This window comes from Ictalurus punctatus, chromosome 10, assembly GCF_001660625.3.
Source record: "Ictalurus punctatus breed USDA103 chromosome 10, Coco_2.0, whole genome shotgun sequence".
NCBI lineage: Eukaryota > Metazoa > Chordata > Actinopteri > Siluriformes > Ictaluridae > Ictalurus > Ictalurus punctatus.
The window spans coordinates 562,501-589,257 of NC_030425.2; the positions used below are offsets into that span (position 1 = coordinate 562,501).

A 26,757-nucleotide genomic window follows, 5' to 3' on the forward strand; every position below is an offset into this window, starting at 1 on the left:
AGGTAGGTAGCCAACCTCAAAAGTCACCCAGGTGGGAAGGCAATTTATTCTGTCTTCTGGGCCGATCCATGGTCTCTGATGCATCGCTAGCTGCAGTGTTCATATTGTTTACTGTTGCTGTATCCGGCTCGAAGGACCATTTACGGTGGGATGTGCACCTTCCCACATTTGCATGAGTTAACTGATTTCAAAGCGGACAAATATGAACAGTGATTCCGGTTAAAGAAGCAGGCACTGGAGGAAGTTTATCTTCTTTGAACCTCTATTTATTTTCACTTTGCAGGCAGTCAGTGACATCCATTAACAATATTTCTTCGTGAACATTTATTCAGTAGTGCTCACACAGATGCAGACTTGCATATAACTGTGGAATGTTATGGGACCTTGTGTAGTTGTGGTGTAGTTTGCATAAATGCACCATATATAAAACAATCTCTGGAGAGCGCAGGTAAAGCTGTTACTCATATCACTCTGTCAGCAGCAACTGTCATATCAGACCCTCGGAAATATTAGATATTACGTACATTTAAACTATTTACATTTAAAAGGGTTCAAACTACTGAGTTAGTCAAATCTATAACTCTCATATTCCGGAGGCGGCGCGAAGAGATGACGTCATCTGTAAGAGGCGATTGGAACTTGGCGGCATTAGTTTAAAGCGCACTGCGCATGCGCGTCTTTCCCTACACCGCTTTGTGTGAGTGTATGAATGGGTCGAGGTGGCAGATAAAGAACCAAAACACACACTCTGACTATTTAAATTAGGTTCCGTTAAAACCCAGATCACTTCACGAACCCTTTAAACATCCTGAAATCACCAGACCGGAAGTGAGGGACTCTGTGGAAACCGGTAGGTGAGTAAATAAAATAATAACAATAATAATCCAAATCAGCTCACCTGTGCTGGTTTATTTAGCTCATAGCTGATAGCGCTTAGTGATGATAATACGTGGTTTATAAATCTATATAAATGATGTATCATGTTCTAACCTTTAGTTTGAGTAAGTGAAGAGTAATCAAAGTGTGAGTGTTGATGGAATTGAATATAGCCATAAGACAGGAACACAATTACACCGTAAGACACAACCACCAGAACAAAAGAAAAAGAAAACAATAAACAAAAACCAAGTCCATAAGGAGGAAAAAGCAAGAGACGAAAAACAAACATGTATACAACATATTTGTATGTTCCGTCTATCTACTTTGTTTTCTGAGACATTTAAAACTCTGAAACAGTTTCAGCAGCTCACAGAGAAAACTATGAAAGCAGGACAGACAATTTTTCCATTTACAAGTATGAAGGTGATATTATTCAGAAGGAAGAGAAACTACAGGCCTGGATAAAGGATCAGATAAACTGCTTTGTATTATTCTTAACAGTCCAGTGAGCACAGAATTACATATCTTATCATAGCCCTTTGCTGGAATGTAACTCCATGATTATTAGTGAAATATTTATTAGACAAGAAATACCCATTAGCCTCTAACAAATCATGAATTAAAAAATAATACCTTTGCCATACCAATCGCTATTAATCACTACCGCCCTGTTGTTCCGAAGAGTGGCGTTATGAGCGGAAAGCTATGGATAAATATCGTTTTCCAAAGTAACATTACTTATTTATGAAAATTTTACACCTTCAGAGGAATCTGAATCGCATCTTAACACCAAATCAAGACCGCTGTTATTTTTGAAAATATTATTTTGGAATATGATTCCATACTGAATTTGTCTTTTATTAAATATTCTCTAAGTGATTTTATTCTGAATGAACCAGGAAGAGATTCAAAATCAATGGCTTTCAAGCCTCCACATTTTTACTCTTTAACTATATGGAATTTACGCAAATAGTGCGTTTTATTTTTCCATATAAATGTAAATAAAATTTAATTCAGAGTTAATTACTTTTGGGGACATATACTGTGCAAAGCTTGAGATAAATATATAAGCTTGTATACTCCCTCAGTTTTAGTCAAGAGGATTCTGGAGCTTCCTTCCCACACGGGCTTCGATGCGCTGATACTCTGCGTAACATCACTAAAGGTGAGTTCATCTGAAACGTCCCACCTGAGCTGCTTGGTTAACCGGTTAGTGGAGGTTCTGGAGTCATGAATCTGTGTTTTTCTTCCAGGGTCCTGATTCTTTACACCTCTTATAATGAATGAGTCCAGATGCCACTTTTCAGGAAAATCTCCACAGACTCCTGCTGCTACTGGCTCAAAGGTAAAGTTTAGTCATGTGTCTGTGTCTTTCGCCGAGCCCCACACGAATTTATGGAGATACTAGTTATCCAGATCCTTTCTGCCTCTGGATGGAGCTCAAATCTTCTTTAATTCCAGACTGCTGGGACTACGGCTGCTCCTAACGCCATACAGACTTCATATAAATCCATAATGAACTTTTTCACACTAACTGTTGTTACCCAGATGAGGATGGGTTCCCTTCTGAGTCGGGTTCCTCTCGTTTTTCCTTGCCACCGTTGCCACTCAGTGGCTTGCTCAGTTGGGATAAATTCGCACCTTTAATATCTGTATACCGTGTTGATATTTCTGTAAAGCTGCTTTGAGACAATGTCTATTGTAAAAAGCGCTATACAAATAAAATTGAATTGAATTGAATTGATTTCTCTTTACATTTTTAAACTCTGAGAACTTACAGTTGTGCCCAAAAGTTTGCACAACCCTTGCAGAATCTGCTAAATCTTAATACTTTTAATTTTACATTATGACTGCCGCTTGCGCTTGATCCATGACTCTCACGCCAGTTTGTGCATATGTGTCGGGCTTGAGTATGTTAAAGATATAGTGTAATTTTTTTTTTTGAAAGCGACACGATTATAGTCACCAAAATCAATGTCTTATTTCTTTATGGAATGTTGCAGTGTTTATTATAAATGATTTATCCATGCACATAAATATTACAAAAAGTTATGTCTTCATAATCTTTAAATAAAAACATTAATCTGCAGTGACACTTCTCTGAGGACGTGTACGCTGGTGCTGGTCCGATCCCTCTCCTCCTGCACCCTGTCATAAACCGTGTGTTTGTAAACACAGCCACTTTCTACGATCCAATCAACAACCGATGAATAAAAGCAAATCCCGCCCTGCAGTTTTTGTAAAGACCTTGCAATACAGGAGTCGATCGTAGGCAAAAATGGGGTCTTATTAGGGTTTTATTCAGAATACTTTGGGGTTTTTTGGGGGTGGAACAGAAGATGTATGCACATGTTCAACACTAATGTTTATAGTTTCGTAGCAATTCACAAAAATATACATTAATGTTCTAAAGTTTGGCGTCAGTGTTATTTCAGATACATCTCTAAAACGAGTGTAATATGATTCTAGTGTTATACACTTTTTAGTTTCTGAATAATAAACTTTACTATTGTTTCTGAATAATAATCCACGATAGTGTGGGGTGATTTTCACTGTTGAGCAGAAGTTTGTAGTGTGTTGTCTGAGAGCTCTTCTCTTGTAATCCATTGTATTTGCAAACACTGAAAGTTCCATGTAGATTTTCCATAGTCTAAACACATTTAGGGCTTCACCTTGAAAAAACATAGACGCCCAGAGCAAGAGCATCTTTGTATGGCTAGTCTCTGAATTTTATAAACATAGAAAGATCTACATGAATTCTTTCTGTGTGATCAGTGATGAGAAATGATGTGCAAGTTCAACTGCCATGTTCGTATTTGCTCATGAAAATGATCAGCCACAGTGTTTTTGGCTGCAATGAATGGAATTACATTAATCTAAAACGATTTAATCTTGGATAATTTTATTGTGTTTTCCAGATGTACCACTGCTCAGACTGTGGGAAGAGTTTTACTAAAAGTCATCATCTCAAAGATCACGAGCGGATCCACACAGGAGAGAAGCCGTATCGCTGTGGACAGTGTGGGAAGAGTTTTACTCGTCAGCGTAATCTCCAACAGCATAAGCACATCCACACAGGACAGAAGCCGCATCACTGTGGACAGTGTGGGAAAAGTTTTACTTGCCAGCGTAATCTCCAAATACACGAACGGATCCACACAGGAGAGAAGCCCTATCATTGTGGACAATGTGGGAAGACTTTTACCCAACTATGTATTCTCCAACAGCATAAGCGCACTCACACAGGAGAGAAGCCATATCACTGTGGACAGTGCGGGAAAAGTTTTACTCGTCAGCTTAATCTCCAAATACACCAGCGGATCCACACAGGAGAGAAGCCATATCACTGCTCACAGTGTGGGAAGAGTTTTACTTGCCAGCTTAATCTCCAAATACACGAGCGCATTCACACAGGAGAGAAGCCGTATTACTGTGGACAGTGCGGGAAGAGTTTTACCCAACTGTCTAATCTCGAACAACACAAGCGCATTCACACAGGAGAGAAGCCGTATCATTGCTCACAGTGTGGGAAGAGTTTTACTTGCCAGCGTAATCTCCAAATACACGAGCGCATTCACACAGGAGAGAAGCCACATTACTGTGGACAGTGCGGGAAGACTTTTACTCATCAGAGTACTCTACAACGACACCACCGTATCCACACGGGAGAGAAGCCGTATCACTGCTCACAGTGTGGGAAGAGTTTTACCCAGTTATGTAATCTCCAACGACACCAGCGTGTCCACACAGAACAGAAGCCGTATTATTTTTTCGATTAATCCGATGGGGGAAGGGGTGTCAAACTTTCAGTACTATTATTTCATTTATTTAAAATAAAAACCAAAAAACTGAGTGTTACAAATATTCAAACTTCATAATATAATATAAACTTCAGAATATTATATATATTACAGTTGCTATCAGAATGATTCAACCCCCATTACAATTCAGGTTTATTGTCAGAATTTACAGACTTTCAGCTGTTTGCGATGAACAAATCAAACAAAAGCAATTGAAATAGTTCAACACAACAAATGCTTCGAGTGGTTTCCCCAAATTCAACTGAAAATGCAATTTATAATGACTTCTCAAGTCTCAAAATTATTCAACCCCTTCATGGCAAGCATCTTTAGAACTTAGTAGAGCACCCATTTGCAGTTATGACCTGCTGCAAATGAGATGCATAGCCAGACACCAGCTTCTGGTAGCGTTCCAGCTTCTGGTAGCGAATCTTATCCAATTCCTCATGAGCAGTGGCCTCCAGTTCAGTAATATTTTGGGGTTTGGTGCTACAAACGCCACCTTCAAATCCCACCAGAGATTCTTGGGGTTCAAGTCAGGTGACTGTGATGGCCCTGTAGAATCTTCCAGAATTTCTTTTGCAACTAATCCTTGGTGGAATTTGAGGTATGCTTGGGATCATTGTCCTGTTGGAAGGTCCAGTGACGCCCAAGCTTCAGCTTCTTCACAGACGGCATGATGTTTTCTCCTAGGATTTCCTGATACTTCAGTGAATCCATCTTGCCTTCCACACACTGCAGGTTTCCTGTGTGAGAGGATGCAAAGCAGCCCCAGAGCATCACCGAGCCACCACCATGCTCGACTGTGGACAGAGTGTTCTTTCTTCATTCTTCTTCCTCCAGACATATCGCTGACCATTGTGCTGAAAAGTTCCAGTTTCATTGCTCCACAGAACAGAATCCCCAAACTTCTGTGGATTATTTATATGATTTTGAGTGACTTTTCTTGTGCTTTTGAGTCAGTAGTGGTGTATGTCTGAGTTCTAGCATGGAAACCTTCTGTGTTTAGTACATGCCTTATTGTGCTCACTAAAACCTCAATGACACTTACCCCCAAGTCTTGCTGCAGGTCTCTTGTAGTCACTCAAGGGTTTTTCACAGCCTGCTTTATCAGAAATCTGCTTGCAGCCGTTGATGGCTTCCTAGTTTCTACCCCTAGCCAGTTCAGGTATTTCATGTGTTCCAGCTCAAGCACACCTGGTGCAACTAATGAAGCCCTTGATGAGTTTAGCATCAGGCGTGCTTGACACAATACCTGTTTTGCATATTTGTGCTGTTGTGAGGGATCCTATTCAGGGGGTTGAATAATGGTGAGGCTGAAATCATTAAAAGTTGCATTTTCAGTTGAATTTGGGGAAACCGTTTGAAGCATTCATTGTGTTGAACTATTTCAATTGCTTTTGTTTGATTTGTTCATTGCAAACAGCTGAAAATCTGCAAATTCTGACAATAAACCTGATTTGCAAACCTGATTTGGGGGTTGAATAATTTTGATTACAACTGTGTGTGTGTGTGTGTGTGTGTGTGTGTGTGTGTGTGTGTGTGTGTGTGTGTGTGTGTGTGTGTACATATATATTTAGGACTGTAGTTTAATCAGTGCTTTTTTGTGTACCCATAAATTTTTTTATATATATATATCATTTTTATGGGTGCACAAAAAAAATCTCACTTTCACTGCACCTTATGGTTTCAGTTCCTCACTGCCTTTAGCCGTATTGTTTTTCTTGAATTTAATTTGATCGTACCATTTTAATTAGACATTACAGACCTTATTTGCGCTCCCACTGTTTATAACCATGTCAACCCTGTGAGTGAGGAGCAACGCGGCCTTGTTACTGACAGATCGCTCCTGTTATAATTAACAACAGTAGTTACACTGTATCATGCAAATACAGCATATAATGCCAATAAACTTGAATTAAACTAAACATTTTAAGCAACTCACACCCCCAACCCCTTGCAGACCCTTTAGCATTTTGGATATAAACGTAAGTTTGTGCTTGTGCATCATTTTTGTGTGTCTGTGCTGCACAATGACTGCTCCCAGTGTGGCAATAGTTTATAATCCAACAGCATAAGCACATTCACACATGGGAGAAGCTCACAGTGTAAGAAAAGTTTGTGTGACTGGAGAACCCTCCACAGCCACAGCAGAGTCCTACAGGACAGAAACAGTATGTCTGCAGACAATGTGGGTGGAGCTATGCTCATTCAAGTTCATTAAAGACACACAAGTGCACTAACATAAGGCCATCAGATCTTGACATGTGAATTTGTCAAATTAAGTTAATGTTTTTTTTATTTTTAAAGGGTGGTAAAGAGACATTCGGGCATAAAACTATAAAATTGTATTACTTGTCATGGACTGTAGTATTCTGTTGCATGGGACTTTATTGCTTACTCTCTGGGTTTTAGCAGAATTCATGATTTTATTTAGTTTTCCTGTTTTTCCCCAAACACTACAATACCAAGCATGCAATCCACATATTTAACCAGTGGGAATGCCCACTTTAATCGACCAATCCAGACCTCTGAGTGAGACACATGACTCTGACATCTCCCTCTCACATAAGACTTTTCATTTTAAATGATTTGTAAATGCGAGCTAGAATTTTCTTTATAAAATGTCGCGTTGTGAATACTAGCGAAGTGGACACCTTTCAAAGGCAACAGAAGATGGTTGTGTGAAGAGAACATTCTTGTCCAAGTTCCTCTGTCTTTGCAGCGTCCATTTAATTATAGCTAACTACACTGTGTGGCCAAAAGTATGGGGATCCCATATATGCCTTTTGAACATCCTCTGATGGAACGGCATCCAGTCCATGGTCTCTTGAGCCCAATATTCCTGATATTGTTTTCAGATTTACTGCAAACCTGACCAGGATAACACACTTACACAGTAAGATCAACAAATGGATTTTTGTTGTATATATGTTCCTTTAAGAAGTAAGAAAATGTATTTATGACCTGCAAGTCTTAACATAAAGTTCATAGAGTTCACTGTGTGTGGTAGCCAATAAAATGTGTATAAATAAACTTAAGGGACGTTTTTATTTGATGTGGAGTTTATAGTACAGGATTATTAATATATTAATCATCAGTGTGCAGTAAAAAAGATTGATCATGAATGTAAAACCTCTGCTTCAGTGTCACTATTTCAGAACATGTTATTGAGGAGCAGGTCATGTGACTCTCCAGAAAGTTGGTCTTACCTCAGTGTCTCCACTTTACAGTGGGGATTCTCCAGAATCAGCAGAAAAACATTTCACTCCTGAGTGTCCTAGATTATTCCCAGTCTGGAGGTTTCTGAGCACGGAGGCGAGAGCAGTCAAACGTCTCCCTTTAATTGAACCACATCTGTTACTGAAGGAAATAAAATAATACGTAATGAACTAACATTAATGCAAATTATCAGCTCCTCAAAGCTTTCACTCAATGTACCTTCTTTTTTTAAAATAAATACCTCAAAGAAAGGAAATAAAACAAGGTAAAATTTGTGAAAATGTCAACATAACTAAAAAAAAAGGGAAAATTTATAATTGGCATATAATTGTAATTTTATTACAATTGAACTGTTTGTGCCACCACTTGAAGGAAATCTTTTACCAATTTACCAGTATTTTGCATTTTTTATACAGCACGTGTCTGCTTAACTGCACTTTACCTATAACAAAAAGAGATGCAAAGGAAGATAATACTTTATTAATCCCCCAGACAGAGAATTTGGGGAAAGAAAAATAACTGTTAAAAATCCAAAGGGAAAATAAAGGATTGTACATATAACTATAACAATGTTATAAGTTACATTTTCAGTTGAATTTGTGGAAAGCACTTGAAGTATTCGTTGTGTTGAACTATTTCAATTGCTTTTGTTTGATTTGTTCATCACAAACAGCTGAAAGTCTGTAAATTCTGATAATAAACCTGATTTGCAATTGGGGTTGAATAATTTTGATTGCAACTGTATTTTCTCTATTTATTTCGAATATTACTACCAAGTCACACTCCCACTGCCTGACTACATCTGACCTTCTTGTGTCTCACACCCTGCAGAACTGGCATACTCCAGCTGAATTTCTAATGGGAGCTGTTTCTCCACCCAGTTCACACTTTGAAAGTTCCCAGAATGCCTCGCTGTCATCAGCACAAGGCCTCAGTGCTCCACTGATGAAGCATGACGTCATGCTGTGGCAGATGTTTGCTGCTGTTTCTGCTGCTGTGTGTTTGAGTGTTTTTCAGGAATCACAGAATGCACCTCAGTCCTGCGACTGTGATGAAGAAACAGATGTTTGCTACTGGTGTCATTGGCGTCACCCCAGATGGAAGACCACTGGACCGTTTCTTTTTTTTGGCAGCAGCAGAATTGTTTGATTTGGTGTCAGAGCAGCTGCTGGTCCTGTTTGACTTTACTATTTATTATCACACTATCTGGTGTCCCCCAGATGAGGGTGGTTCCCCTTTTGAGTCTGATTCCCCTTGAGGTTTCAGGGAGTTTTTCCTCACCACCATCACCTCTGGTTTACTCATTAGGGATCTAAATCTACAAACTGATGCTGCCAGAATGAAAGAAATGGGCTTTCTACAGGATTCTTGATCATTCTCTAGTGCATGAAGTGCAAACTTTTCTGAACAGAGAAAGTGACAATCATCCCAGTGGAACCAGACTCTCTCCTGCTCAGTGGTCAGCGCTGGATGTGTTTGATTTGAGGAAATATGAACAATCAGATGAATCTTCTGAGGCTGCTGCTAGTGGTCAAAGCATCCAGAAAAGCTAAGTGAGTATTTTAACACTGAAAAATGGGTACAGTATGAATACAAAATATAAAAATTACACATTAAAACACTCTATTCAACTTCTAGTTACAGAAGTCCAATTGACAGTACCACCTCCCTCTTTAGTTGTCAGTTTTTACTATCTTTTAGTTGAGCTGATGCTGGTTCTGTGTCGGAGCTTGTTTGTAACAGCACACTGCAAGTAGCTCCTAGCTCCGACCTTAGTGAATAAATCAGTTACCGAAAAGTAGTTTTTGTGACATTGGCGATATATAGAGAATCTACGAAAATATCCATCAATAGACATTATTCATTAGTCTATTATCTTGTCCTATGATACGTGTCACCATATCACACAGCCCTATCTGTCTGCATTTAAATCTCCTCTTTACAGTAGCATATGCTTGTAGGAATTGGTTTGATTTCATTCCGATTTGTTTCTTCATTTTGCTGCTGGTGCGACCTATCTCCTGCATGAACCTCCATCAATTCTATAAACATAACAATCATTGAACCAGTGGCTTGGGAGGTCATATGGCAGGTGGTTTTAGCTGGTCATCTCTGCTGTGATTTTGGAGATCTTCACGATAACATCATGTCCCAGAATCTTTTGATCAATACGGATACTCAAGTTCTTCATCATCCTTCTCTTGAAGCAGCTTCTCAGGGAGCTACAAAACAGACAGGGAAAGGAAACCTTTGATGAGACTTACATTTGAAATTTGGGAGCAATTTCACAAATATAGATAATATATCCCATTCCATCACACTGCTTTGGATGCAGCGGGGGAATTTGAGGACCATTGTGGTAATGTTCTCGCTGCAATCATCATTGCCACACTTATAGTCACTTGAATCACCAGTCACCAATCACCATCTCTATTCTGATGTTTGATGTGAACTAGGCCTGGATAATAATTCAATATCAATAAATATCGCGATATAAATTTTTTCAATAACAGTGATATGATTTTTAAACACATTTCCGATATTTCGATATACATTAAAACATTTGTCACTGACTGATGTTCAGGGTGCAGTTCGTTGTATTCAAGCCGAGGAGAATGAGCAGAACACAATTAGCTACGTGCGTGATGACGTACACCACAGGCACGCAGCCAGTGCTCGGCAGTGTTAAGCTAAGCTCCAACACGGCAAGTTTTAGCTATAAAATGAGTACCCCTGACCGCAATACAAATGCGACTGAGCGAGCTTCCACAAGTGAAGAGAAAGCAGACGAAATAGTCGATAAGAGAGGAAAGACTAATTCAGTGGTATGGAAGTGGTTTGGCTATCTACGCTCTGATAAACTTCAGGTTTCAGTGCGCTGCAAAATGTGTCGGAGAGTGGTGCCGACTAGCAGCGGGAACACGTCAAACCTGTTCCACCATCTGAAGCAGTTCCACCTGATAAAATATTCTGAGAGTCAGAAGATGAGGTATCATAAAGGTTTAAGCCAACCCGTCTCTGAAATATCACCGCGACCCACATCCCCATCACCAGCTGTGTCAAAAGAGAAACCGATGCAGCAACGCGGATCGCTGCATTCATGCCTCATGACAAGCAGTCTAAATGATATAAAGACATTACTAAGGCTGTCACAAACTTTTTGGCTAAGGACATGATGCCGTTTACTACGGTAGAAAATGTGGGCTTCAGGAAAATTATGTCCATCATCGACCCCAGATACGAGCTCCCTGGCCTGAAATATTTTTCCCGTACAGCTATACCTACACTTTATGGTGAAGTTAGGGAAAGGGTGCAGGAGCAACTTAAGTCAGGGTCATATATTGCGACCACAGCTGACCTGTGGTCAAGCCGAACCTCGGAACCATACTTGAGCCTGACGGTCCACTTTATTGACCAAGATTGGAAGCTTGTCAGCTTATGCCTCCAGACGGTTTACTTTCCCGAGTATCACACGGGCGAAGCAATTGCAGCCGGATTTACGGACGCGCTAGCCTCCTGGGGACTCAGCGAGGAGCGCGAGGTCTGCATCACCATAGATAGCGGGACCGATATCATCAAAGCCGCTGAGTTGAACAGATGGAGAAGGCTACAATGCTTCGGGCACCAACTGAACTCCGCTATTGGTAGGTTATACACAGTTAATATACATTTGAGTAGTATGTTAAGTTATTTTGCTTATGGCATGAGGATATATTACTACAAGCATTGCAGTAACAAATAGGCAATATGCTTAACACAAAATAGGCCTAACCTAAATGTAGCTTATCAGTGCTTGTATGTTTTTGATAGCTATTTTTATATTCTTCATATTTGTTTATAGTATGTTTATATTCACACAATTTTATACTTGCTATGTGGTTGTTGCATGCCATGTCATAAGAAGTTCATTGAGCATGTGTTATAATGTGCATTTGATTTGATAATTAAAACACTTGAGTTGAGATGCTCTGTGTTGTGTAGGCTATGATTTCATGTGATTTCATTCCCCCAGTTTAAGTGACTGAATAGGCTATTCATTTATTCTTTAATTAAGACATACATATTTGTATGTATTTATACGTACAGCAGTTATATTAATAAGATTCAAAGGTGTTTTACTGCCATGGAAACAGATGTTTACTTCGCCAAATCACGTGTGAAATAAAAACAACAAAATGTACATAAGCGGAAGAATTGTGATTTTGCTGTAAGAATAATATAAATAAATCAAATTTTGTAGTTAAAATACAAATGAGAACTATATATTGCAATATCTTTTCTCTCTCTCTGTTCAGAGAAAGTTCACCAAGACAAGCGAGTGGACAGAGCAGTTGGGGTCTGTAAAAAAGGTGGTGGCTGCCTTCTCATACTCCTGGAAGAAGAAACGGGACCTTGCAGCTGCTCAGGGGGAGTATCACTTGCCACAGCACAAGCTCATCAGTGAAACCCCAACAAGATGGGGCTCCTGTCAACAAATGGTGAGGCGGGTTCTGGAGCAGAAAAGGGCCATCACAGAGGTCCTCTCAAAAGACAAGAAGACCAGGTCGCTGGTTCCTACTCGGCAAGATGTGGACGTTTTAGAGTCTATAGATGCAGCTCTAAGCCCGCTCCTTGAATTCACCGATGCCTTGTCCGGTGAGTCCTATGTCAGTGTGTCATTCCTAAAACCAGTGATGCATCTCTTCAACACCTCCATCTTGAAGGAAGCAGAGGATGACACAGACCTCACCAGGACCATAAAGACAACAGTGATGGGATACCTGAATGAAAAGTATGATGACCCAGCCACGGATGATCCACTTGACATGGCATGCCTCGTTGATCCAAGATTCAAGCTTCAGTACACTCAGGAGTAGAAGAGAGAATACATCAAAGAGAAAGCTGTGTTGGAGATGCTGAAGGGAGAGAGAGCTGTTGTGGTAAGGGAAGAGGAGTCCAGAGAAGAAGCCATGGGAGATGCTTCTGCAGCAGTGACACCAGCCAAGAAAACAAAGCGGTCTCTGGCTAGCTTTTTTTCAAACAGGTCCACCACTACCAACACAGAAGGCTTGAGTGTACAGCAGGCAATTGAGAGGGAGCTCAGCAACTACCTTCTGTCTCCAGATGCTGACAATGATTCAAATCCTCTGGATTGGTGGAAAGTCTTTCATAAGAACTTCCCCAGAGTAAGCCAACTGGCAAAACATTACTTGTGTATTCAAGCCACAAGCTCCCCCTCTGAGAGGGGTTTTAGTACAGGTGGCAATATTGTCACATGTAAAAGGGCATCTTTGAAGCCAGATAATGTAGACCAGCTTGTATTTCTTGCCAGAAACCTCTAGAGGCTGTCATAGAGTGTCATCAACCCCCAACAATGTCCCTGCCCCAGCAACGTGTGTTCTTGTTATTGCTCACACTTTGTTTTCTTCAGCAACTCTGAGCATTTTTCATATTTTTTTTTAATCCTAGCTGAAGCACTTTAATTTCAGTCTATAAGAATAAAATAATCAGCCTATGTTGTAGTTTAAAGTGAAAGATATTAATATTGACAAAGGTGAGAGTTTTATGTTTATTTGACGGCGATTTCACATTTCTTGTTTGTATGAAGGTTAAATTCAAATAAAAGGTGAACGTTCATTTATTTATGCCATTTTTATTTCTAAATTATTATATAGTTTTATAGGAGGAGAAGTTTACAGAAGTTTGAAGGTCAGACATCTGTTGTGGGCGTCCTTGGCAGTTTTTCTGAAGATTTATATTGTTCATATCGATATCGGAATTATATCGTATCGACTGAAATTAAGAAATATATCGTGATATACATTTTGGCCATATCGTCCAGCCCTAATGTGAACATTAACTGAAACTCTTGACTTGTATCTGCATTATTTTATGCATTGTGCTGCTGCTGACACGTTTGGCTGATTGGATAATTACATAAAGGAGCAGGTTTTCAGGTGTTAGTAATAAAGTAGACAGTGAGTGTAGTTACCCCTGCTAAAAAAACAATATCAACCCTCATAGAATTTTTCATGGTTATAATGGGAATTGTATTGGTTTTAATTCAAACTGTAATGGTCCCTTTGGGTCTCTACTGGTAATTTGTTGCCTTCTATTGGTGGTATGTTATGTCTAGTGGATACAATTAAGGAACAATTATGGCAATAGTTTTAATGGTCAACAGCTGATGGTTTGTAGTGGAAACCATTATAATTTCTGTGATGGTTTCTATTGTTTTTGGGGTTTTTTCAGCAGGGACAACATTTTAATTCCAGAAAAATCCTGTTACCGTGAAGTGTATCCATACCAAACTTTTCTCCCATGTCATATAACGACTTTTCTGTGCTCATCTCCTAGAGCAGTGGAGCACTGGTCCTCAACAGGTCCGAGCTGGAGCATAAAGTGTCACATTAATTTAAGTGATACTGACAAAACAATACACACAGTACAGACAGAAGGTGATGCTGATACACTCACTTTTGATGCCATGTTCCTCAGAAGGCCGTAGCCTTTGAAGAGGAGCTTGGAAATTTCAGCCATCATTACTCTAGTAAAAGAAAAATATCTTTAACTGTCATGTCCACCATACGGATACTCATTCATTCCTTTTTCCAAAATTATTTCCATTTTCCTTTATGTTCAAAATGGGACACTTTGCTCCCAGTATAAACATTTCTTAAGTGTCTGATTACAGTAGGTCTTTAGAGATTGGACAATATAGTTATATTCATCAACTGAAGAAGCGGTTTTAAAGTGAACTGCATTTTAGCTACATCTACTCAACATATATTTCTTATTTAGGCTAATGAGAGTTCTGAGGGAGTTTTGTTTGAACAATTTCTTATTAGTCTGGCCTATTTGACCTCAATAGTCAGCACAACAGAGCATCTTGTTCAGCAAACTATGATTTAGTCGCTAACAGAATGGAGCAGTAAAAAGTTGGGTGCTATTGTAATAGATACTTAAGATTATTGAACTGAGAAGACAATTTGTATTTGCAGTGTAATGAAGTCCAGTACTTACTTAATTTTGAGTCCAGAAGTGTTCCATTATGTCATAATTTCGCATGTAGGTTCAAGGATAAGCAAGGAAACCAAACTTGTTAGAACCAGCAAGAACTTTATTATTAAGCAATACAGGAGGTTGGTCTCAAGAGTGAGCACTGAAGAGTTGATCATAGTGCATGAGCTTAAAAACCCCAAGGGGGTGACATATTTGTCCCCTCTTATTGGCTAATTCTAATGTCTTACTCACTCCAACTCTCTTTCCATGAGATGTCTCCCAATCCATTTAATTCACCCATTTAACAAATGTATTTTCCACAATAATTAACCAGAAGATAAAAGGAATACCAGGTTCAGCCATGTGTAGCAAACACGCCTGACATTTCCCCTGGATAATTCTCATCAGCCCATCCTTCTGCATCTTATCACAGCAACAGAGATTGGAACAGCTGGCTTATATGGATTACTGCACACACACACACACACACACACACAGACACAGACACACACACACACACACTCTTTAATCACCTGATGATGTACTTTGGAACATTACTGCTGAAGTATTGAACATGTGAGAGGAGAAAGAGGGCGAGGAAATGTTACATTCTTCCCATCAGAAATATATTCATCATTGCACTGCAGGACTTTGAACTCCCCTGGAAGAACACTGGGGAAGAACAGAAGAAGAAATTTTGTTCATCATGGCCGTAATTAGTTAAAAGTACACCAAGGTGGGTAGCTCATTGTGCTCTACCTGTGACGATTAGCTCTTTCTTCAGGACAAGGTATGAAAATCTCTGCACAATTTCTCATCACAAGCATGGCCATAATCTATGGAACAGCAGCAGTTGACATGTTTATGCTTAGTTATATGTTATATAGCATTACATATAACATTAAATCCATCTGCCTAATATTTTGAAGGTCCCTCTTTTGCTGCCAAAAGAGCTCCCTCCCATTGAGGCATGGACTCCACAAGACCTCTGAATACCTGCTGTGGTATCTGGCACTAAGAGGTTAGCAGCAGATCCTTTAAGTCCTGTAAGTTGAGAGGTGGGATCCTCTATGGATCGGACTTGTTTGTGCAGCACAGCCTAGAGATGCTTGATTGGATTGAGATCTGGGGAATTTAGAGGCTGTGTCAACCCCCTGAACTCTTCGCCATGTTCCTTAATCTGTTCCTGAACAATGTTTGCAGTGTGTCAGGGAGCATTATCCTGCTGAAAGAGACCACTGACATTAGGGAATACCGTCATCATGGAATGGTGTACTTGGTTTGCAGCAGTGTTTAGGTAGATGGTACGTGTCAAAGTAACATCCACATGAAATCACAGACTCAAGGTTTCCCAGAAGAACCTTGTTCAGAGCATCACACTGCTTTTTCCCTCATGCACCTGGCCTTCACATGATTTAAAAGAATGTGATTCATCAGACCAGGCCACCTTCTTCCATTGCTCCATGGTCCAGTTCTGATGTTCACGTGCCCATTGTAGGCACTTTCGTTGGTGTACAGGGGTCAGCATGGGCGCTCTGACTGGTCTGTGACTATAGAGCCCCATATGCAGCAAGCTGTGATGCACTGTGTGTTCTGACTCCTTTATATCAAAACCAGCATGAATGTTTTCAGCAATTTATGCTGTAGTAGCTCTTATATGGGACTGGACTAGATGGCCTATCTTTCACTCCCCACACAAATCAATGAGCAGTGCCCATGACGCTGTTTCCAGTTCACCAATTGTGTTTCCTTGGACTACTTTTAGTATATCCAAATTACTGCATTCTGGGAACACCCCACAATATCTGCCATTTTGGAGATGCTCTGACCCAGATGTTTAGCCATTACAATTTTGCCCTTGTCAAACACGTGTCCATTTTTCCTGCTTCCAACACATTAACCTTCAAGAACTGACTGTTCTCTTGCTGCCTAATATATCCCACCCAGGTGCCATTTTAATTAGATAATCAATGTCAATCCCTTCACCTGCCAGTGGTTTTAACGTTATGGCTGATCAGTGTACATGTTTACTGTAATTAGGTGGTGTAAGATTTCAGAATAATGAAGTCCTGGCATGTTGTGAACTGATCACCAGAGAATAACATTATTAATCTCTTACCATCATCATCATGATTATTAGCAGGAATTGAGGTAGAGTTTCATCTCTATGATGAAAAATCTGTACAATCTGATATTATAACATTTCAGCTGCTTCTAGATTATTGAGACATGGCTGTTCATTGTAGTCACAGGAAGTGATGTCATGCTCAGCTTACATTTTGGACAAGAAAATATGTTTTGTAATGTGGCCGGGTAAGTGATTTGGCTATCCTATTGGCCCTGCTCGGGGTATGGCTTCGGCAGACCAATAGGGTGGGAGCTACCCAATTATTTAAGGGCCCTTATTTTGGTAGGCATATAGGTGTCTTGGTGATTCTGAGTTCCTCGCTCCCCTGGCATTTCCGGTTCCCATTTCTGTTCAGAGCGGCGCTGGTGGCATGTGCATTGTGGTGAGTTGGCGCTGGAGATCGCGTTCAGTGATCGCAACATTTAGTTGGTAGCTGAATGATATGTATATGTATGTCGAGCCGCGGTACCTGTGAGTAATCATACAACTTTGCTTCTGGTGTTTGTTCAACCCAATGGCGAGAGTGGGGAGTTGAGCATCTAAGTCTTCTTTAAGACAAATCCCTAGCTGCAGACACTACATGTGATGTGGCTGCTGTTATGTATTGTTTTGTTTCATTTATTTTTTGCTTCATGTATTGTTTTGCTTTACTTACTGTTTTGTTTCACCCGATCTGTTTTGATTCATCTGACTTGTTTTGCTTTACTTTAGTTTTGGACGTATGTTGGCTTATGTTTTGCAACCACGTAGTCTGAGAGGCTAAGTGGTAAATGAGTATTTTCCAGCCTCAAACCTGTTTCAGGTTTGTTGTTCCACACAACCACCTTACTATTGAGAGGGTGTATGTTAAGCCTTACAGTCTCTATGCTATAGTTGTTATATTTTTTATTTGTACTGTCTATCATAATTCTGGTTCTGCTTAGGTTAACTGCCTCTATTTCATGTGGTGGCGTCAGTGGGCCTTTGTGATCTAGCCACCACCCCATGGTGTCCGTAATTTGTTTTTCTTTGTTTATTGTTTAGTGTTTGTGTAATTTTGGGTTAACCGGTGTTTTCTTTCTCTCCAGGAGCCAGTAAGTCTTGGTGGGACAGGGGAGACTAGCTGCATTTATTCAGTGGTGTGTGCTTCACAGTGTGCTCAGTGTGCCAACACAACGACTTCCTTATGGTGTAGGTAGTGTCTGGTGATTTTTGCTGTCACTTGAGGTGGGTTTGGATGACCTCCTGAGCTGTAGCTGGCCTGCCTTGACCCTGCCAAGCCTGGGCCTTGAGAATTGCTTAGTTTTAAAATACTTATTGTGCTTCATGGGAGAGTGATTATATATTTACATGTCAAGTTTTAATGATGCTTAAGTGTCATAATAAAATATAATTTTTATATTCGTACTCGCGTCTCACTCGTGTTCCTTGCCCCGATTGGTGAAACTTATCTGTGTGCCTTTACTTGGGAGTATTTCCCCGGTTCTCCCCAAGGAGGCGTAGTTGGATTTACTAAATTTGGGATAAACGTTTCCCTCCACTTGGGAATGCCACAGTAAGATGATGTGAATGTTTTTGTACTGAAATAGGGTACTAGTGCTGAAACCATTCTGTATTTGTGATGGCTGTGACACAGCAGATGTAAGACATTCACATACATTACATACCTAGACACCCTGGTAAGATCTACTGCTCTACATGTACTTATATTAATTTCATTCGGAACATTAATTTAAATTAATGTTTTCTTATGTTATAGCTAAGATACTTGTATTCAATTTAATTGCTAACTTGCTAAAAACACTTCACAAAGTAAAGACAAAACACGTTTTTCCTTTATAATTGTTAATCATTTTATTCATGTGGATTTAATTTTACTAGTTTGAGTGCACACATTCAAAAAGTACACTTGTCTTTAGTGTATTGTGTTCTCCCATCTGTATTTGCTGAGGCTGATTAGCCATCTTACATGTTCTCTGCATGTCTCATTTAGTTTGGTCATTCATTATGTTAACATGTTGTTCTGTTTGTTCCCTCAGGTGGAGCCTGTTTGACGTTTTACCTTGGTTCTGTTCAGTTGACCTCATTGGGCCCAGAACCTATGGCTCGTTATATTTAGGGCTCATTATTTTTACATTGTGCTTATTTATGTAAATCTTTTGATTGTTTTTTAGAAAATAAAATCCATTTTTGACCAGGTAAACCTGTTTTACCTGTGCCTTATTTTCTTGGTCCCTCACCGCAAAAACTGTTTAGGTCTGGGACAAGAACGCTGCTGGTATGTACCCAAAGGAACCAGTTAGCAGATAGAAGTGAGGTCAATCTAGCATTAAAACAACAACAATTTATCACATGAACAAATCAAGCAACCTATGTGTTATCATGGTTACCATTACACACACACTAACAAACAAAGAACAGAAGTTTGAAAATAATTTTTTCTGTGAACCAATCATCAGCGGAGAAACACATTAGATAAATCTAAGGAGGTAAAATTAAGCTATAAACAGCTACAACACATGGATGTGTAATCGGTGTGATGATATCTCTGTGTCGTTTGTAGACGCTGAAGGATTTGACTTTGGATTGTAAAATATGTTATTAAAGCCTGAAGTAACTTGTCGCTGAGTGGATTAAAAGGATGTGATCAGTCACGATTATTTTTATGGTACGTCTACATCTGAATATGAACGATTCAGCTCCCAAACTGCTGGAAATGTGGGACAGGTTCTAATGCTTTTCCAAAACTGCTTAATCCTGGAAAATAGGTTTGAGGTGAGACTCCTGTCATACACCAATCCTGGTGAAGAAACGACTAAATTCTGTAAGAAAGAACAGGACAGGACAGAATAACAAACAACATTAACCACAGTCAGTAAACCACACACACTAAAACTGACAATATTATATAACATGCAATGAATATTATTCAGTATCATGACAATACAGTAGCGTAAAAAGACAATAAGTCAGTAACTCACTGTAGTGTCTCCAGTTTACAGTGTGGATCCTTCAGTAGATCAGAGAGCAGCTTCACTCCTGATTCTCCTGAATTATTACCATTCAGATTCAGTTCTCTCAGGTGTGATGAGGAGTTTGACCTCAGAGCTGAAGCCAGAGCAGCACAGCCTTCATCTGTAATGCTGCAACCCCACATCCTGCAAGAAAGAAAACCTTCTCACACTTAACACACTCAGTTTAAGCTCTGAAAACATCAACTATACAAAATCTTTATATAAAGAACATTTACTCTCCATCTCACACACACACAGTAATGACAATATATCACATCACTACAATTACCACAGATAAAATCCATATGTTTCTGCATTTATTAAATCTCTCTCTCTGAGTTCATGCTGGGAGCGAGTGGGCGGGGTGTTGTCAGCATGAGCACGAGTGTAGCTGTTTGTGCTTTTGACGAAGCTTTTCCCTTTTCTAATTTAATATATTTTTTAATTTATTTATTGGGTGATTTATTTAATATTATTTAGTAGAACTGTAGATTAGGTGTTTTTGATCAGGTTTAGGGTGTTTTTGAACTTGTTATAGGCCGTTTGCTACCTGAGCTTGGCGAAGCATGGCAGCCCCAGGTGTGGTGGGTTTAAGGTTTCTCATGCGGTGTCACAGAGTAAATGTGGTGTCCACAGTGTGGAGTGTGGACAGTTGTTGCTTGGCTGTGGGTGAAGTTGTGAGACATGAAAATGTACTGTCTGCCTCTAGGATGAACAACGCTATTGTTATTTTTTTCAGCACAATAGAAAAGGCCATTGAAGTAGTTCAGAAGGAATCATTCTCAACGGCATTCTTACTTCCCCTCTACCACTTTCATTACCGTCAAAAAGAGTCACCATCTTGAATGTCTCATCGTTTATAGTGATGTTTTAACACAAGCACTGTCTCGCTATGGAAAATTGGTGTGTTTGATCAAAACGACTGGGTTACGCATGTAACCCTGTACCCTGAGAAGGGAACAAGATGTTGCGTTTAGCATAACACTATGGGAGCACTCTTGCGTACGACCGTCATCCGAAGCTTGTGTAAAATCATGCCTATTTATAGGCCTGCCATGATCAGATGATGTGGCAGTTAAGCGTGTCGCGTGATATAAATATGGCACCTGTGAACCGTGCTGTCAGCCTCTATTATTTGAAGCGAAGACGCAATTCACAGGCCTACCCCGGTATGACAAAGCTATGCAATGTCTCATTCCCTTCTCAGGGAACAGGGTTACATGGGTAACCCAGACGTTCGCTTTCAAAGGGAACTCCACGTTGCATTTAGCATAACACTATGGGAACGAGAATACCCACTCCGTCATACCGAGGGTACAACCTGTTCAAAAAGATCCAAGCCCGAGGGTCACTGCAAGACACTCGAGCCCGAGGAGGAATGAATGTCCAGGCTGTAATATCGAATAAATGTGTGTGGCGTAGACCACGCTGCAGCAGCACACACATCCTGTAAGGATACCCCGTTGGACAAAGCCTTCGAGTAGGCGACCCACCCAAGTGTAATGAGGCCTTATGCCCAGAGGCGTAGTGAGACCGCACGCCTCATAAGCAATAGAGATTGCTTCCACTATCCAATTAGAGATGCGTTGCTTTGACCCAGCATCACCTCTACTGTCACCGCCAAGCAGACCAGCAGCTGCTCCGACTTTCGCCACTGGCTTGAGAGATGTCAGGGCCAGCAGAAGAGCTACATTTAGAGTCAGAAGCTTCTCAGAGGCTGACTCTAAGGGCTCAAATGGGGCACCTGACAGACCTTCCAGGTCCATAGAAAGGTCCCAGGAGGTATGCACGGCCTGCAGATGGGCCTCAGCCGCCTGACACCACTCATAAACCTCGAAGTTAGAGGATGTTGCTCCACAGCCTTCTGGCTTGAGACAGTAGATCCCTGCGGATGGGAATCTCCCAAAGAGTGCCATCTAGCAGGGATATTATCTCTGCACACCATATTCAAGCTGGCCAATAAGGTACTGCTAGCAGCGGACATAGACTGTCTTGACCCTATGCATGTTGGGGATAGAAATGCCCTCATCATAGTAGAATCCTTATAACCCCTAAAAAAGTTGTCCACTGCACTGGAGAAAGCATACTTTTCTGAGGTTCAACCAGAACCCCAAGCTCTTCATGTGGGTGAGAGCAACATCTCGATGTTGAACTGCCAGTTCCCTGGATCGTGCTACAATTAACCAGTCGTCCAGGTAGGTTAGTACACGAATGCCCTGGAGTCACAATGGAGCCAGAAAGACATCCATGCACTTTGTGAAGGTGCGAGGGGATAAAGCTAGCCTGAAGGGAAGAACCCGATCTTGGCTATGTGGAAATATACAAATTTTAGATCTATCGTCACAAACCAGTCCTCAAACTGAATCTGTGGAACGATAAGTTGGGGTGTGAGCATCTTGAACCTGTATGGCCGAAGAGTACAGTTCAGATGACACAGATCTAAAATTGGCCGCATACTCCTCTATTTTTTGCTGGCCAGGAAATATTAGCTGTAAAAACCTCCCTCCCTCAGGGAATGGGGTACATGTTCTATGGCCTCTTTGTCCAAGAGGGATCTTACTTTGTGCGCTAACGTCGGGCTCTTGTCTGTGCTGACTAAGGTGGTGAGCCGGGGGGCTCGAGCTCTGAACTGGAACCATTAACCCTTTTCTACAGTAGACAGAACCCATGGAGACACATTTGGCAGTAGTTTCCACGATGCCAGATGGTCTTTTACTGATGTTAACTATTCCACATTCTATTGGAGGGAAATCATCAGATTTTCGTTGCCCTGTGACAGCTCACTGACCAGAGAACACTGAAAAATTGGGACAGCCTTGGCTAGGGGAGGCCCTACAGTACCACTGGGGGCTAACTGCCCTAACAACCTCATGTCCCCTGATATGTCCCTCCATGGCCCCTCAGGACCACAATTCTTTGTCTGCTTGGCCTTTATGACCATTCTCAGATTAGGCGTAGTGCCCGGTTGAACTCGACACAACAGGGAAGGAACTGGCTGAATTCTGCCATATGTCGAGCTCACTCAGCAGGTCTGCCTGGTAGGCCTGCAACAATGTCATTGTCTGCAGTGACCCACAACCAACACTACTAATGCATAGGTATTGCCCACCAATGCCACGGTGGCCTTACATGGTGGCTTGGATGGTAAAGCCGGCCCCCCTAAATTACCTGCCATTGATGGAGAGAGGAAGCTCACAAGCGCCTCCTCCACCTTCAGCATAGCTAAATAGCCATGCCGTTCATTCCCTACAATGGCCGAATAATCCAACATCGTGGGGTTTATGCCTGGTTTTCCCCCAGAAGCCTGATATTTTGTCATGCACTTCTGGAAGAAAGTGGAGTTTCTGCAGTGTGAGGGATTTACTTTCACTGGGGAGAAAAAAGCTCATCCAGCCTTCGTAATCACTTCAAGCAGCTCTTTATATGCTGTTCTATATGCTGATGTGTTTAGCACATCCTTTTGGCTCCTTAGAGTCAGAGAAGAATTATTACTATTATTTCTGTGTGTGTTTTTTTTTTTTTTTTGGCTTTCCATAGCGGAAGTCGCAATGCGAGCTCTAAAATCCAGCAGAGAGCCGGACCCAGAAGACAGAGCAAGAGATAGAGTAGCGCTCGTCTCCGGCACCTCTTCCGTATCCATAAGAGATCCCTGGACCTGAGAAGACTAGCTGCCTCGGCAGCGGCCGGCCCAGATCCGCAAGGCTCTGAAACCCAACTCGCTTCGGCTTCCGAGAAGAGAGCAAGTCACAAGCGGAGCTGCCTAATGTAGGCGTTACAATGCGCAGTCAGACCTCTCGAGGGCTGCCGTCGCATGCTCCAACCCTAGACACTTCAAAAAGAAAGTGTGCACTACTCCCCGTGATTAAACGGGAGCAAGGCATAACACATTTCCTGAATTCTCTCACTCATATTTTCCTCTCTCGCTCATTCCTTTTTTTCTTCTCTCTTTTTTTTTAAAGGGATCGAAAAGTCCAGAGATTTTTCGCGAAAAGATAGAGAGGAAATGAAGCATATTTTTGTTTCTTTACACAAACAACCGACATGCAGTCTTGCTGAAGATAATAAGGCTGACGGCGCAGTTCAGAGATGTCATATCACACGACACACTTAATTGCCACATCACCTGATCATGGCAAGCCTATAAATAGGCATGATTTTACACAAGCTTCAGATGCCGGTCGCACACGATGGGGCTCCCATAGTGTTATTCTAAACACAAAGTGGAGATTTTGGAACTTCCAGTTGGAATCACAAAGGGAACTTCCAATTGGCAGTGATTCTCCTTTGCTGAAACATGCTGTGTCTTTCAGATGCTTAATTTCCATGATTGTAAACAATGATGCTAATCTGGAGCTCGTGCTGAAGTTCCGTGTGGATGATTTTGATTATGTGGTTTTTATAACCACTGACAAGATCAATGTTTCAACTGTGTGAAAGACAGCCATTTGGTCCGGTCTTGTCCCAATAAACAGAAGGAAAACAATCTTTTAGCTGATGCGGAAGGCACAACTAACGACATTGAGCAGCTTAAATTGTTTCAGAACAAACATTATTAATGTCGTGTGACAGTTTTCACCACATTTTGAGACAGGACACGATCACACACAGCAGTGCTGAACCGTTTTACGGCAAACAATAGAGCACGGCTGTGTCCCAAACCACGTACTTGCCTACTATAGGCCTGTAGTAGACGAAATACATGCATCTCGGCTACTAAACAGTACGAAAATACGTGGTTTCAAGAAGTTGTCTATTTGCACGTACAGCATGACAAATAATTAACCGCACTTGAAGTGTTTGTAAAAATTTTTTAAATAAAATCACCCAAAACTGTATACGGTACCATAACGAAGACCAACGGTATGTTTATACGCAAAATTCTGGAGGGATCGACAGATGGCATGGCACAGTGACGTAATGACGTGTGCTGTTAATCAAACTATGTTCTATAACATGTAAAACAGGAACATGAAAAGAGTATTCTAAAAGTGACTCATGTAAACACCTTAATCACAATAATGTCTTATTCAGAATAAGGTCAATAATTAGATTACTGCTGTCCATGTAAACATAGTCATTGAAAAGGAAGTCAGATAAGGTTTGTGATTATCGATAACTAAAGAAATTAGATCTTGAAGATGTTGCTGATCAGATGGATTTAGAGTGTGACAGTGAATTTTCTGACTAAAGGGTTAGTTTGTCACAATGTGAGTTTTCCAGCCACAATTACAATGTAGATGACATTAAACTGTTCCTTAATTCAACGAAGAACAAGAGAGGGGTTCTAGTCAAAGAGTACTTCACAGATGTAGGACACTTTGTGGAAAAAACGAAGAATTTCATGGCTGAAGTCTGTTTCTCAAATGAGGAAGTGTACCGGTTAAAGAAAATAATGCGAAAATGTAATATTAGCTTAAACCAAGAGCTTTTTTAAAAAAAAAAAAAAAAAAAAAAAGCTTAAACCAATGGATATGAATCACAGTTGTCTAAGTTTACTTTTGCTTTTATTTTTGATCATGACTGAATGTGAATGGTGTAAGAAATAGAAAAAAAAGAGCTGAATTTTTTGAAGTCATTGAACAGAAAAAAAAATAGATGTTACTTTTATCCAAGTGATCAGACACACAGTGATTTTAAAAATGCTGGCTGCTGATTGGATTAGGGCTGCAACTAATGATTATTTTCAAAATCGATTAGTTGGCTGAAATATATATATATATATATATATATATATATATATATATATATATATATATATATATATATATATTATGCATGCAAGTGTGCAAATACCACATATAACGACAATAAAGTTAAATTAAACTAAACCCTTTAAGCATCTTGCACCAGTTTCCTTACACACAGTGGAGCATTTTGGATATAACCATAAGTTTGTCCTCGTGCAGCACTGTTTGATCTCCGCTGGGTTTAATATAAAATGCCCCCCTGCCTTAGATTTCACCTGATGGAGACTGAGGTCATGTTGGGAATAAAAGGTAACGTTGACATAAACAGTAAACTGAAGAAAGTCATTGTCGGTGACTCTGGGTATTAGGCTAAAGCTAATGGAGGCGCATTACGTGCGTATGACATCATATGCCTTCGACTAGGAAGCGGCTTATACTTCCAGTTAGTAAAAAAAAAAAAAAACGGTAGTGATATATCTGAGATGATATTACCTTTCTAAAATTCATACACTATATGGTAGAGTGCATAGTGTAAGTGTACAGTATGTCATTTGGGACACAATTTTAGTAGTTACGCTCTGAAGCGTGTTTTCGGAGCAGAAGTAACATAATGAGAAAATCTCCCCCGTGCCGTGCGCAGACCAACTATTCGATATGATGTGATACACTGTGATACATTGACAGTGATTTTCATAATTGATTATTATCAATTTTATCGATTAGTTGTTGCAGCTCTAGATTGGATGCAGGAGTTGGGTGGTATTTCCGTCCTCAGTCTCAACACCACACTTAGTGGGGAAGGGGGTATTTTATTTAAGAGTTTTTGTCCAGTCTCTTATCAAGTTGACGAGATTGTTAAAGGAAGACTTCTAAAAATAAGAGCAGTGCTTGAAAAATTTATTTTTGTTGGCGTTTGTGCTCCAAAGGCAGCAATGGTAAGACTGGTGTTTTTAGATACACTTAGTTCCACATTACAAAGATGCAGTACTGAAGTATAAACAGAGCTTGTTTCGATTTAACAAAGGATATTTGCTCTTTAATGGAGTCAATGTACTGTTGCAGAATTC

At 40.4% G+C, this 26,757-nt stretch overlaps 2 protein-coding genes across 3 annotated transcripts in view; one reads left to right on the forward strand and one right to left on the reverse strand.

Annotated features, from left to right (window-relative positions):
• The window catches only part of LOC108270637 (NACHT, LRR and PYD domains-containing protein 3), a 118,813-nt gene that overhangs the window by 47,340 nt on the left and 44,716 nt on the right, over positions 1 to 26,757 (reverse strand). Inside the window, exon 11 of the mRNA XM_053683355.1 lies at positions 19,971 to 20,147. Coding sequence (XP_053539330.1) covers positions 19,971 to 20,147 — 177 coding nt within the window. The remainder of the gene's footprint in view (positions 1 to 19,970; positions 20,148 to 26,757) is intronic.
• Positions 657 to 6,151, forward strand: LOC108270837 (zinc finger protein 239). 2 transcript variants are annotated; one of them, XM_047158344.2, is made up of 4 exons: positions 657 to 850; positions 1,968 to 2,044; positions 2,133 to 2,224; positions 3,798 to 6,151. In XM_047158344.2, exons 3-4 carry the CDS (start codon positions 2,159 to 2,161, stop codon positions 4,656 to 4,658), a joined length of 927 nt encoding a protein of 308 aa, XP_047014300.2. In that variant the 5' UTR covers positions 657 to 850; positions 1,968 to 2,044; positions 2,133 to 2,158; the 3' UTR covers positions 4,659 to 6,151. The 2 variants fall into 2 exon arrangements, with proteins under 2 accessions (XP_047014300.2, XP_017333281.2); XM_017477792.3 differs by having other exon boundaries at positions 658 to 854.